The 14835-nt window shown below is 39.9% G+C and overlaps 1 protein-coding gene and 1 gene segment (V, D, J or C); both read right to left on the reverse strand.

Moving 5' to 3' along the window:
• LOC116653984 overlaps nucleotides 1–6299 on the reverse strand; it is a 7599-nt gene extending 1300 nt beyond the window's left edge. The window contains 4 exon segments of the C gene segment in view: nucleotides 466–572; nucleotides 2378–2395; nucleotides 3123–3458; nucleotides 6191–6299. Of these exon segments, the coding sequence occupies nucleotides 466–572; nucleotides 2378–2395; nucleotides 3123–3458; nucleotides 6191–6284 (555 nt within the window).
• LOC107319258 (M1-specific T cell receptor beta chain-like) overlaps nucleotides 1–14045 on the reverse strand; it is a 27279-nt gene extending 13234 nt beyond the window's left edge. Inside the window, exons 1-2 of the mRNA XM_032447187.1 lie at nucleotides 13960–14045; nucleotides 13594–13869 (exon numbers count right to left, since the gene is read on the reverse strand). Of these exons, the coding sequence (XP_032303078.1) occupies nucleotides 13594–13869; nucleotides 13960–14002 (319 nt within the window). The 5' untranslated portion in view covers nucleotides 14003–14045. The remainder of the gene's footprint in view (nucleotides 1–13593; nucleotides 13870–13959) is intronic.
• Nucleotides 14046–14835: the final 790 nt, after the last annotated feature.

Consider the following 14835-nt stretch of genomic DNA (forward strand, 5'->3'; position numbering starts at 1 on the left):
ATGATTTAGCAGAGGGTTGTTAGAGGTAGGGTAATACGGTTAGGCTGCAGTTGGACTTGATGATCAGGTCTTTTTCAACCTGAGTAATTCTATGATTCTATGTACCCCATTCACTGTATGTATCTCCTCAAAACCCTTGATTTCTACTTTTGCAGAAGGCAAATTTCCCTTTTCAGTGATTACAAAAAGCATGATGTATCTGACATTTCCTTTCTTTACTTTCTGGAGAAGCTGTGCTTACTATTCCTTCTCTTTTTCCATATGTTTTCAGCAATAATTTCTCTGCTGGACAGCATGAATTATGTTTGAGGTCTGGAAAAACTGTAACAGAAAACTTACTGCTTGTGATTTTTTGAACTAGCCCAGAAAAATCTGTAAAGAATAAAGGGAACATAAACCCTGAGCTGATCCACCAATACTTATACTAGCGAACAAGCCCAGCCTGAAAGTGGCACATCAGCCTACCTTGGCTGTCCATGTCAGAGCGCACACCAAAATTGCATAGAGGAAGGCTTTGCCACACAGAATGAGGTAAGTGAGTTTCATAGAATTCCCATACCGCAAGTAGGACTCTGCAAAACAAATGTAATTTGCGTATTAAATTATCAGCATTGGGAGTGATTTGATACAATGTACCAGAAATACTTGAAATTACAGTCAAATGAGTGGCTCTGCTGATATCTAAGATAGCACAGAATGGGAAATAATATTATGATTCAAAGAACAAAAAGAGAAAGCAATCCTAGAAAAGACATAGACTAGCTTTATGGTAAGAAACTATGTTCTGATTGGGAATGTTTAACCTCTGTGTTACCACACCACATAAAAATAAATGTAGGCTGGTCTTGTAAATCCCCCTTAGGAACCTGAATTAAGTTGAGTTACAAGATACAGATTTTTCACTTGTTAGTGTTAATGAATGCTGTTGTGTCAGGTAAGTTTCACACAGCACAGAATAACACGGCATCTGGCCTTTTATTTTTACAGCTTTCTTATCTTGCCTGATGAATCTGGTAGTCTTCTATGATGGAATGGCAGCATCAGTGGATGAGGAAATGGTGATGGATGTCATCTTCCTGGACTTCTCCAAAGCCTTTGACATGGTTCCTCACCACATAAATTGGAGAGGCATGAATTTGAAAGATGGACCATTCGATGGATTAAGAATTGCTTGGATGGTCACAGCCAAAGGGATGTAATTGATGGTTCTGTGTTGTGGTAGAGGCTGGTCACAAGTAGTGTCCCCCAAGAGTCAGTCTTGGGACTGGCACTCATCAATATCTTTATCAGTGACACAGATGATGGTATCGAGTGCATCCTCAGCAGCTTTGCAGATGACACCAAGCTGAGCAATGTGGTTGATACAGTAGGGGGAAAGGTAGCCACCAAGAGGGATCTGGCCAGGCTGGAGAAGTGGGCCCAGGTGAACTTAATGAGATCCAAAAAGGCCTTTGTGAGGCCCAGTTTGGAATACTGCAACTAGGCCCGAGGCCACCAGAACAAGAATGACACTGAACTCTTGGAACAGATCCAGAGGAGGGTGTCTCTGATCATCTTAGAATGATCAGAGGGCTGGAACATCTCTCCCATGAGAGATGTTAAGCTTGGAGAGGACTCTGGGGAGACCTCACTGTGGTTTGACAGTACTTGAAGGGAGCATACAAACAGGAGAGGGAATGACTGTTTTCATGGGTGGATAGTGATAGGACATGGGTGAATGGTTTTAAACTAAGATGGGAGATTTAGGTTAGATATTAGGAGTAAGTTTTTCACTCAGAGGGTGGTGATTCACTGGAGCATGTTGTCCAGAGGTTATGGATGCCCCATCCCTGGATGCATTCAAGGCCAGACTGGATGAAGCTCTGGGCATCCTGGTCTTCTGGTTGGTGAATATGCACATGGCAGGGAGGCTGAAACTAGATGAGCTTTGAAATCCTTTTCAACCCAGGTCGCTCTATGATTCTATGATTTTCAATTTCAATGTCATAATCACTTGGCTAGTATGACTTTGTTTTCTTTCATGGATGAACAATCGGCTAAAAAAAAAGGCAAACAAGAAGCTTTCCTACAGAAGGCGATGTTGAAGACTGGAGGAGACAGAAAGAGCAAGCGACAGCACAGAAAGGTTCCACATTTTCTTCTGTTATTTCAAAAAGTAAATGTAGATAAGAGCTGTACAGAGTGCAGCTCCAACCCTCACCATGTTTTGTTTTTGTTTTTTAATAACAGAGGTGTCACTCAGTCCTGAAAGGATAAGTTAATCTTCTAGTAGAAAGAAATTTCATGTATATCTCTCACCTCTTACACTTACCATCAGTAAAACTGAAATTGAAATATAGATGTTTATGTCTTTGAGAAAGTGAGAAGGCACACATACCTTTAGTAAGCATGCATCCTGAAAGAGAAACAAGAACATAAAGTCACATTTCTTTTTAATGTGAACACATATTTTTGACATTTCAGTTTACAGTATTTATTTTACTATACTATGTATTTTTTATTTTACATTAGTATATATTTTATTATACATATCACTATGCTCTTATGCTAAGAAAATTTGAATAGAGCACTGAAAATCTATATATAGAGATAATATTGTAGATACATGGTGCTGTGAATATGAAGACATATACAAATACCCGTATAATTACAAATATATCTGTGTCATGAACAAACTGGTGTATAGAAATAAATAGCCTATATCCTTTTTTACCTCTTTCAACTCATTTCTAACTCATATGCTGTAACACTAGAATGTGATATAAAGCATGGCAATAATAGCAGGATGGCAAAGTCTCTGACTACAGCAAATGAGGACAAGCCCAAATGCAGCAGCCATAGACACAGAAACAAAGGAAGAACATTTGCTTACCTTTGGAAGGCCTCAGGTAGGCAGGGATCTCCAGTGAGATACCCTCACCTCCACTGCCAACCCTTAAACGAGGTCATGGAATGGGGTGGATCCTGGCTCCCCTCCTTCCAGTCACTCAAGTGTATTGTATGCAACTGAGCACCTGTGGTTTAGCCCTGCATTCCTACCACAAGCTCAGTCACTGTTTCAAGCCATAACTTAGCATTTCCACTATGTAAATCACAGTGATACTCTTTTGTTTGTCACTCACCAGTATCACCATAGATGAATTTGTGTATTGATTCCAGTGTTTTATTCTTAAAAAAATTGGCAATACACTCAAAACGATTCAGAGGATTGAACCACTCTTGGGCTGAGATTCTCAGTCTGCTGGTCAATGCATAAGTGCTCCCATTTGATGTGGAAGTCTCATCTGTTCCCACTCCTTCTGTTCTCTTCACACCATTCACCTTCCAGACTAAATTGAGGTTATCAGGGTAGAAACCAGAGGCCAGGCATACCAGCGTGGCCTTGTTCTTCTGTTGAATCTCTTGCTTTGATGGTGAAAAGATGGCCACAGCTGGTGGTCTGATTTCATCGTTTTTCCCTGAAACAGTAAGGTAGAAAGTAACATAGCTCAGAGCCTTCATTACTCTTCTCAGCCAGCAATCCCTTGTAACCATGCATTTTTTTGGGCTGTGTGGCTGGCCTGTTAATAAATTCCTAGTAGACAGATAGTTATCTGTAATACAGGTATAAACAAGGGAAGTGCAAAAAACATTAGGTGCACAGTAATATTAACACTCTAGCAGCACAAATGCAGTACTATTTGCATTCCTCATGTTTCTATCTGAACAGAACAGTTGATAGGAAGCTGAGCAAACAAACTGGCAGAAAAGTACTGAGTAGGCCCGTATTTGTGATGTTGTACTAGGAGATAATAATAATAATAAATCTTCAGCTGACCATGGCACATTCCTGGGATTATAGTAAGACATGATGGTTATTGCTGTTTTCAAAACTATACTTCCATGTAATACCTTACTTGTAGCCCAAGGTATGATATGATCTGAAAGGAAAGAGTTATTCACTCTCACTGTTTGAATTAATTAACATTTTAGGTACATAATCTAAAACTGACTGGGACAAATTTAGCTTTAGTTCTTAACTTACTATCCTACTTTAAGACTGTGAATTATTGCTTTGTGTCATTTATTATTTAGAATATCCTCAGAATGAGAAAACCTCATATCAGACTTTACAAAATAAAATACAGTTTTATACACTCACACATAAAAAATGTTCCATGTCCTAGATGATCCATGTCCTTATGTGTACACAACATGTACAGTCAAAAAGGAACTAAAAGGCTACAGTAAGATGCTACTTGCAAAGCAGTAACCCTAAAATCAAACCTTTAATATTTTTATGTTATATTTCACATATATTCACACATATTCATGAAGTGAATTATGGACAAAGATAAAACTTTACTTTTTCTATGTGATGGCATTATAGATTGTGGATGCTTTTTATGACCATTCCCTTTTTTCTAGAGTGGACACATAAATAAAAAGAGTTCTATATCTTGCACAGACCTTGATCCCATAAAGCCTCAGTATTTTCTTTTAACTGTTAGCCTTAATCATGATTGTCAGTGTTTACTCCACAAAGAACCTTCGTCCCCTCTGTGAATATATATGAGCTCATACAGATCTCAGAAGAGGTATTAATAGTAATGTGTCTTCATAGTCAATTCACCAGAAAATTTTGAACTCCTCTGCTTCCATTCCAGCTGACACAAACTAAGGTTGATTACTTTTACTGCTCTCTCCCAGCACCTGGCTGTATCTTCGTTGTTTATTTTAGCTCTTAATGTATCTCTAGCATAACATCAGTGTGGTGGCTTATGAGTGAAGACATGGAAATAGATGAAGAAAACACAAGATAATAGTGAGAGAGGTTAAAAAACAAAACAAACAAACAAACAAACAAAAAACGAAGAGGAAAGTTGTGAAAAAGGCTTACAGAAAGAACTGAAGTAAAAAGAATAGAAAAAACCCAACCAAACTTAGCCAGAGGATTAGCACATATAAAATGGAATAAGGAGACTGATGCAAGCAAGAATAGAGACAATCACAAAATGTTGTCAACAGCCCATTCTGTTCTGATCGTCCATGTTGGTCATAAATTGCTGATGCAATACTTAACCACTCACATGCATAAATGCATGTATGCCCTCATCTCAAAGAAAACATCACAGTTCTTCCATTCCATTCTCATGGTAGCTTTCGTGATTTCTCGTTATCTTTAACCCCTTCTCTCATTTGAAAATCATCTACGTATATACTATATATTATTAACACAAGGAAAATTTTCAAATGTCCTTCACATTAAGCACTTGGGCAAAATCACAGCAGCTTGTGCATAACTTTGATTACAGTGCCAACTCCAAATATAACTGGTGCAGTTAAAAAGCAAAGCTGTACATCATCAGTTTATAACCCACAAAGTCCTTGTTTTGCCCTTGTCAGTCACTAAGTTCCTTAGGATGGGAATATTAAAAGGAATATATTCCGGCATGTATTTCTATAGTTTGCTATCAGAGCTTGTAGTGGCAGATGGAAAAAGTAGTTTTACTCGGGGATTCCAAAATGCCCAACAGATCAGGTAGTCAATGTTAAACTCTTTTCTGCGAGAGGAGAAGGCTGAAAAAGTAAATGGAGAAAAATAGAAAGAATAGAGGAGAATAGTGCACTTTTCCTGCTCAGAAAAGTGAGAGAAAGAGAACATAGATGTTTTAAAAATCAGAAACAGTGAAAAAGAAAGCTAAATGGAGCCAGTGTCCCAGTGCAACTTCAAGCAGCCTGCTTAACATCTATGGTGAGAGAAGCAAAGTACCAGCAATATGCTCCTTCCCTGCCGTATTCAGCAGCCACAAGAATATGAACAGTGAGCATGGTCATACCTCCTAAATGTTGCTTTTGATTGATACGCAGTAAGACAGAAGAACTCACAAAACATGCAGACCAAAGAAGAAACTGTTTTCTTGGACAATGGGAGCAGAGTTCTTTTTTCCATTTCTCTGACCTTGAAGCTTTCAGTCAGGGAAGACAGAGCAGCACAAGTCAAAGCTAAAAAGGATCTTAAAATCAGTGCCTGCAAACCCTATGCTTCCATATCCATCTTCCTTATTTTTTGTTTGTTTGGGTTTTTTTTCCTAATAAACAACCTATAAAACATCTGTCCTATCCTTGTGAATGGGGGAAAAATTATCATTATTCTGCTGTCCCCTAAAACAGTCTCACATATACTACAGAGATCTGACTTTTGACTTACCTATTACTGTGAGTTTTGTCCCAGTGCCAAAGACCAGTCTGTCATAATTCACACTATTTTGCAGCTGCATTAAAACCTCTCTGCTACTGTTCATTCTCTGAGCAAAGCTTCTGGACTAACCCTCCCTCATGTGGTACCAGTAGACAGTGAAACTCAAAGTACATTATTTTATGGTCTCCTAGGAAATAAAGGTCTGTAAAGGAACAATAATTGCATCTGTCTATCTAACCTGGTGAGACAAGTCCCAGGAATTCCTCTACTAGAGGAATGTATTTATTATCACATTGTATTTTAAAAAAAATTAATTAATCAATCACCTCAAATTAAGGGCCTCCATTTTTCCTATGGAGACAGAACTGGATCACTTGAAAATTCTTTTTTCTCTGAAGTGAATGACCTGGTATAAAAGCACAAGGCATCTGTTCTTCTAATTCCAGGAACAATAGTAATGAGAAGAAGAGATCACCATCACGGGCAATGCTGCCTGAAGCAGGGGGGTTGAAACAATGATCCTTGAGGTCCCTTCCAAGCCAAGTCATTCTATGATTTATCACTCTTAGAAACACATTTGTTTTCTTCTGGATTTGGAAGGAGTCCAAATCCAGAATGGTGACCCAGAAATAAATGTTCTCCAGAAGTTATTTTATTTTAAAAGTAGTCTTTTGGTGATATTCATCAGCTTTTTATTATCTATTCTGAAACAGAATGACTTATTCTAAACAGACTTTTTAGCACCATCCTGACAAAAATGTTATACAGAAAGAATCTTGCTATGTTGTGGAGAGCTGTTTTCTAGAATGACTGATTGTTAAACAGCTGCATAGAGCTGTTAGTACTGCTTGTGATAAAGCTGAGTACCTTTTCCTTTTATTTTATTAACTACAAACTAGCAGACATATGTCTTTCCCAGTTATCTGATTTAATGTGTTTTAGTTTACCCCCAGAGTGATTTGCTTTTAAAGTCTTGATTTTCTTCTTGAGACCTCTCCTAAATGTAACTGTAATTCAGATAGCTTTTCAGCAGTATCTCCATAATAACCTGGAAGCACAGTTACACTTTTTTTTTGGAGGTGCTCAAAGTGGTGTAAGGGGGTCAATGTCTAGAAATATAAATACTCCATAATTACAGCTTCCATATTGTCAGCAGACTCCAAACACTGAGAATGTTTTATTTCTTTAACACATGAAACTTAAGAATCAAGTTGATTTGTGGTGGTCATAGTCACACGCCTTTTCACTTAGGTGCTTCTTCTTTGTGGTAGTAAATTAAGACAAAATAATCTTTCTTCCCCATCAGCCATCTGATAATCTCACAGGATTCCATTCAGTTTTCTGATAGCTTGAAAGTAATTCACACAAGGACTGTCCAAAAGAATCAGTTGGCTGGTCTAAGACAAATCCTTTATTGTCACTAGGAAAAACTGCAATGTGCTATCAAAGAGAAGGAACTAAGAAAAACATCACCTTGACAAAGACGTGAGTCAGTCTGTGGATGCTGGAGACTTACTTGCAAGAGAAAAGCTCTAACAACCCTTTATATATTGCTTCTGAAAGTTGTATGCTACATTTCAGATTCTTCTATCTCATTAATAAAGAACCATTTTGGGGATAACAGCAAACATTACTGCATCCAAAAGATACTGTTCGCTTCACATACTGTGATAGATTTAGATGAATCTGCAGTCAGTCTGGTTTGCAGAAAATTATTTCAAGGTCATTCCAGAATCCACTAGCTTGTTTTCCAGACAGGATAGGCTTGCAGCTCTCAGACGATGAAGGTAAGCTCAAACATACTATGTCTGTCAAGAGAAACCAAAACAGAACACTAGCACAGTGCTGTAGAATGTACTCTAGTTGTCTTAATGCACTCTCCCATGTGGCTTTTGCAAATATAGGTTTTTGTAAAGACCTCCTGGGAAATGCACCATTGTGGCTACCCCCTGTCCCCACAACGGTACAGTCTCATACAAAAACAATTCCACCTGTCTCCACTCTCTCATTTTATTATCCAGACACCATAAGAATTTACTGTGGAAACCACAGGCCACTTCCTTCCTCTGCCACTGCTCTGTCTATGTGATAGTCCAATTATCTCCTGTTGTATACATTATCCATTAATACATCATTCCAACAGTTCTTCCTTTAGACAAAAATGATTCTTTGTTATCTAGTGATATCTAGTGATATCTTTGATTATCTAGTTTTATTTGAAGTTATTTTTCACCATGTAATTTCATGGCAGTAGTCATGGTGCTTTCATTCCCACTCTTCTGCCTCAGGACAATAACAGAACCCAAGACTTCTGTAGCTGTTTTACATTGTAAGTGATTTGCTTACTACAGACTGGTGTTTCTCTTTGTAGCCTTGCCTGATTGTAAATGCCTTCTTCAATCTCTGCTGTGCTTGCCAGTTGCTTTGAAAGGGATGGAAGTAGGATGCTGAGCAACTAGTTGGATGCCTGTTGTAGGAAGCAGAAATAGAGTCTTTGCAGGTTGCCTAGAAAGCTTTTTCACTAGAATCATCCAAGAGCAAGAGCTTGCCTTCATTTTGGAAGCTGAAGGCGGTGGGGACTTCCAGTGAAGGTTATAAGGTACTTTCATATTTCTTTCTTACGCGTAACTAAATGAAGACACAAAACTTTCTCTATACCTGGTTTGCCCAGGTACAATGAAAGATCTGTGTGAGACTGTGCAGACTGGTAGACACTGAGGTGATACAATGAAAGAAAGCTGCATGAAATATTTAGATAGGGCATATGTTCAGCCCATCCAGGCCTTGTCTTCTCACAGAAACTATCCAGGTATAGCAACGTGAATAGTTGCTATAGTAAATAGTAAAAGCACCTGCAGTTCCTGTTGCTATCTAATGGCTTCACTTGAAACTATTTTGATAATCAGTCAGCAGAAGACATAATCCTCTGAAAGAAGGTAGGTCTCCTGGTAAGAATCACAAATTGTTTTCTCTTAGATTCTTAGGAAGAGATGTTAGGGCCCTAGGGATGTGAATAAGAACATCAGAGTAAGCTGAAACGTTTAGGATCAAGACAGAAATCTACAGAAGGACATTTCAAATACTGGACAGGAAATAGGTGCCTCTGCAATACCCTCTTTTCTACAGCAGCAAAACAGTATGCTTACCTCACTAATTTTAAAAATGATTGCAAACACTTTTTTTTTGGTTTATATTGAATTATTTTAAAAAATACACTGAGGATTTTTTCTGTTTCTGCTGAAATGGTAACACTAGTGGAATATTACTTGCCTGCACTGAGTAAGGACTTTCTCTTATGTCAGAAGCATTTGTTCCAAGTCTAAAACCTTCCTACTTAAATCCCTTTATGGGTATTACTGTCAGCAGCAGACTCTCTGAAACATGATGTCTCTCATGTAAAAGTATGCAAACCAAATCCTCTGTATTAATTTTAAGGGTAAGTTCTACATGATGCTAATATCACATAGATGGGCACTACTACAAGGTAATATCCAAGAAGAGCCAGCAGACAGCAGTCTTGTCCCACTTTAGAGTTCCTATATAGTCCATATAGGTCTTTTAGGCTATAATCTAAAACAATAGGGAGAAAGTGAAGGAAAGTCCATCCCTTCTTTCAGTTTCCATGTGTCTGATAGAAAGTTTCATGGACCAAGATGTGTAAAACTTCAGCCAAGAGGGAAAGGTAAGAGTTTGTGAACAAGAGATGTTTAGGGCCATATTTTCTAAAAATAGTATCGCATTAGTGCAGGTTTTTTTACAGAAAAGTAATGATCTCATTGCTTATATCAGTCCTGGATTCTTTTCTAGCTCAAATAAAATGCAAGATTCAGAGAAGCCAGGAGGTTTTTAGTCTGAATCTAATATCCTGCCTCAGCATTTCCCAGAGTCCCTGGCAGCTTAATAGCAGACATACATTTTTCCAGAGACTTTTCTGTTTACAGTAAGCACACTGATCCTCTCCTAATGGTATTCTGTCCCTTTGCACTTCACCTTAAAACCTTATTCCCCTCAGGAAGCAATAGACCCACCCCCAGCCTTACTAATTTCTTGGATTATGACCATTACTAGCGTCTTACTATAGTTATGTTTTTCTTCATCCACCTTTTCTCTATTGTTTTATACTTTCCAGATATTTTCTAACATTTTTTCCAATGAGCAGGCACCTATCCTTCAAAGGCAGTCAGTAGCAGATATAGCTGCTTTAAACCAGTTTTGGATCACCCAAGAAAGGTAGAGGTCACAATCCAGTAATAAAGAAGGAATTGCTTACCCCTTTCCAAGGATCAGGGCTCACCAAACACTCCAAAGGAGGTGATCTCCAAGTAGAAATCTTGCCCTTGCAGCAGTCAGCCCTTATATGAGGTTAGGGAGAGGTGGAACCTAGCTCCCCCACTTCTGGTCACACAAGTGAACTGCTTCCACCTTGCTACCAGGGCTGACTAGATCCTTTCACCAGATGCTCAATCCCTGGTTCAGTCAGTGACCTAACAGTTCCAATACTCCAATTTTAACCAGGTTTGCATTACAGGGATATTTTCCCCCCCTTATCCTCCTATAGTGGCTTGCATACTGGGAAACTTTGATGGGTCACCATAGACATATTGCTTGTTTCATTTCATAATCATAGTCCAGGGTACAGTGGATGCCAAAAGTTGTCTTTGTTTATCAAATATGAACCACCGATTGAGCACCTGGGGAAAGGATCCAGTCAGCCCTGGGAGCACAGGTGAAGGCAGTTCACCTGTATGACTGGAAGGGGTGCTGGCTGCATCTCTCTTAAACCTCATTTTACAGCTGACTGCCACAGGGGAAAGATTTTTTTCTGGCAGTTCCTTCTTGGTGAAGCTTTCCCCTGTAAACCTAGAATCTTCTGATATGGGTGAGCAATCTTCTTCCCTTCCTTTATAGCACCTCTCTATTGTGCTAGTCCTTTTGTCATCACACCTTTGTTGTAATGCTTTTTCCAATGTATTAATCTGTCCAGTTGCTAGAGTGACACTGAAGCATCTCGATACCATGTTATTTCTTGCAGTGATCATGTGGACTCAAGGAGATTCATGGGGAGTGGTATAAGTGTTTCAGAAGTACCAGAAAGGGCAGGTCTGTCCTCTGGGGAAAGTCACAGGCCTTGGTCCTGTCCTGGGTCAACAGTTCAGCTTGCACTGAGGCATATTGCATCTGCCTTTACCACACCCTTTGGCCCAGTATCTGGGGCTGCATAACTGTATCATGTACCAAAGGTGTAGTTCTCATTTGCTATTGGGACATGAATAAGGTCCCCTTAGTGTAGAGTCTGGTGGCTAGAAATATGGTAGACATGTATGGTCCTGTGTTTAACCACATTCCATATATCTAACCACATACCTCTGCCCCAGATTACTTAGTTATAATCATCCACATGACTTGCATTTATGCCCACTGGCTACTCTGACTATCCCCCTCTACAAACCAGATTGTTTCAGTGGAAGGATGTTACGCCACTGCTCTCTGCTTGCTTGGGTTACCCTTGCTGGACCCATGTGTATACAATGCATCTTCAGGAATGGGATATTTCTCTTCCTGAATGGGACTCTTCTCTGGTGGAGCAACCATCATCTTTTCTGGCATGTCACTGTGATACTTTGCAGTGCTTAAGATCTTCTGAAGCTCTTCCACTAATGGTGACAGACTACTTCTCTAACTGAGATAGGAAGCCCATTGTGCTGCTGTCTGTGCTTGGGTCATGCCTGTCTTAGGTCAGATCTGTCACCCACCCATGAACTGGCAGCGTCATCTTAACTATGACTTTAGCTGTTTGGGGTATTGGCTCTATTGCCTCTAACGCAGACTGGACAGTCAATAACTACTTCTCGATCATACTATATCTCTCTTCTGCTCCACGCCAGACCTGAGACCAGAACCCAACTGGGGTTCAAATGGAATTCTGGCACTGCCATAGGCCCCAGCTGAAAGGGTGGGATCAAATATGCCTAGCACATGGACCTGTTTAACAGCTAGTTTTGCTTGCTTGTTTCATTCTCCCTCTGTCCTATTTTTGCCCTTTCTTTATGTGTCAGAATAAAGGCCTCAGCAGCTAGTGGGGTATAAAGGACTGCCAGCATTCCAATATACCCCCAAATCCTTGCACCTGCCTTGGCACAGTAGGGACCAAGAATATCTGAACTTTGTTATTGCTGTGGATAGTAATTGGGTCTTTCCTGACCAAATTGCACCCCAGAATTTCACCAACAGGCTTGGTTCTTGCACCTTCTGTGGGTTTATAGCCCACCCTTTCTCTTGTAAATTAGTAGCCAGTGAGTCTACTGCCTTTCCTAAGGCCTCCAGTGAGTCAAATGTTGCAATGGAACTGCTAGGTCATAGTGTGAGCCAGTATGTGAGCACACGAATGCCTGGAGTAGGGGGAGTCTAGATTCACCCTTCCTATAGTGTTACAGTTTGATGCTATTAGAATTATTCCACTCTGCTAGGTCACGTGCCACTGACTAATGACAATATATAGGTGAATGCACATTATTCAAGTCACCTCTTAGTCAAGGCAAAACAGTGTGAGTACTGGTGGGCGAAACATTCCTCTATAGTCAGACACATGAGAGTCCACATGAGTGGAACTGAGGGCAGCAAAAAAGCAGGCTGTGCGTGTGAACATGGCTGTGGAAAGGATGCCGACAGTACATGAGCAGGAAGAAATCATACATTACAAAAAGTTACATTCACATCCTGCTTTTTCCTCCTTCTGCTTTTTTGTCTTCAAACGATGAATTCGTCAGACATAAAACCAAAGAGAACACTGAGAATGTGCAAGAAGAAACATCACAGGGTTGCCTGAAATGTACTCACAGCTCATCCATGGGTGGAAGGAGTAAACTGAATGGACACTGATTGTCTTACAGCTTAACAGGCTGTAGCAATGACATAAGTATGAGGCAAAAAGGAACAGATGCAGCACATGTAAAACTGATGCTTCATTCAGAAGAAAGCTGGACTATGTAAACAATTTCAGAATAGAAAGAAATCTATACTTTACTGGAATATCATTTTACATTAGGTTGCATACTACTATAGCACACCACCCCAGTTCTTCTGAGGCCCTAATTCTTTTCAGTTCTTGAGTTCAATACAGCCTGTCCACGCTCAGTGAGTATCATTCTATCTCTGGATTGATTAACAAACTGTCAGGATTGTTATGAAGTGATAGAGGATAAAGAGCTGATCAGAAAAGAGGAATTCAGCAATTAAATGGAACCTGCTTGACCTCTCTTGGTCCAGCTCCTCAGCAACCTTTGCCCTATGAAGATCCAGCTGGCCTACATTCCAGTATCCTGTGCTGAGAGCTACCCCCTTCTGTGGGAGGGTACTGGAGAGGAGGAGTTTATGTACAGAAAGCAAGTGACTTTGAATTGTTGTGTCCGGACTGGAGGCACAGAAATAGACAGCTGAATGGTTCTTCTTTACAGACACGATATCTAAATGAAAGACTTCTTGGCTTAACCTCTTAGCCTCGTATCCAGTGTGAACATCACCCTTAAAAATCTGACTTGTTCTGTATGAATAATAGATTGATTGCAGGCCCTTCCCTGGCTGCTGCATATACCAATACATATAACTGTGATTATCATTTTGACTGCATTTCAGAGTAGCATTCTCATCTTCTTTCAGCACCAGACTTGAGGTTTGAGTTATCTCAGCTCCTGTGAGACAAAGCAAAAGAAACACAGTCAAAAAGCAGACTACATTTTGCCCTCAGCAGAACAGGCATGAATTCTCAGCTGATGGCTTACTCGCTCCAAAGAAGTACAAGATCATGCACCAAACTGCCCGCATTCTCACTGCTGCCTCAGAAGCCAGAGAGCATGCCGTGGTGAGGGACTTACTTATATAGGTCTGTTTGCATTTCCCTTAAGCCAATAGCATTGATCTCTACAGCAGCCAGATCTGTGCTGAAAACCAAGCTTCTTCCTGTGTAAAATTTCAAGCAAACACATTGCCTTAAGAGTGCCTGCTGAAAATAAATTGAAGCTTTCAAAATGATTCAGATAGAAAACATTCTATCAAACAGGATAGTATCAAGGGGAAATGATTTTAAAATAAACCAGGGAAGATATAGACTGGGCTTCAGGAAAAAGTGTTTTTTTTTTTTTAAAACAACAACAACAACAAAAAAAACAACAGTACTGAAGCACAGGCACAGGGAACCCAGAGATGTGCTGGATAACCCCTCCCTGGAGACAATCAAGGTCAGGCTGGAAAGGGTCTGAGCGACCTGATCTAGCAATAGGTGTTTCTTTTTGTTGCAGTGCAGTTGGACTGGATGACCTTTAAAGGTCCCTTCCAACTCAAACAATTCTATTCTAAGCATGTATTGTGTACAATGGTTCCTGTAACTACAGCTTCCATGGCCTTCTTCTCATCTGGAAAAGAAGAGTAAACACAAAGATGAGGAGAACAACTATTTCTTAAAGAAGTTCTCTCAAAACAGTTGTTTGTTCTGCAGTGCCACCTCAAGCTTGCAGGAAAAAGCACTGCTGGGTAGAAACTGCTTTTTCAGAACTGTATTAGAGCACTGTGGCTCCAGAACTTCAAGATGACAGCGTCCACTGAAGATCTGGCTGGTTTCCTACTGGGTAATGCGAAGTGCACAGCTGTGACTAGTCTAT

Source organism: Coturnix japonica, chromosome 1 (assembly GCF_001577835.2).
Source record: "Coturnix japonica isolate 7356 chromosome 1, Coturnix japonica 2.1, whole genome shotgun sequence".
Lineage (NCBI taxonomy): Eukaryota > Metazoa > Chordata > Aves > Galliformes > Phasianidae > Coturnix > Coturnix japonica.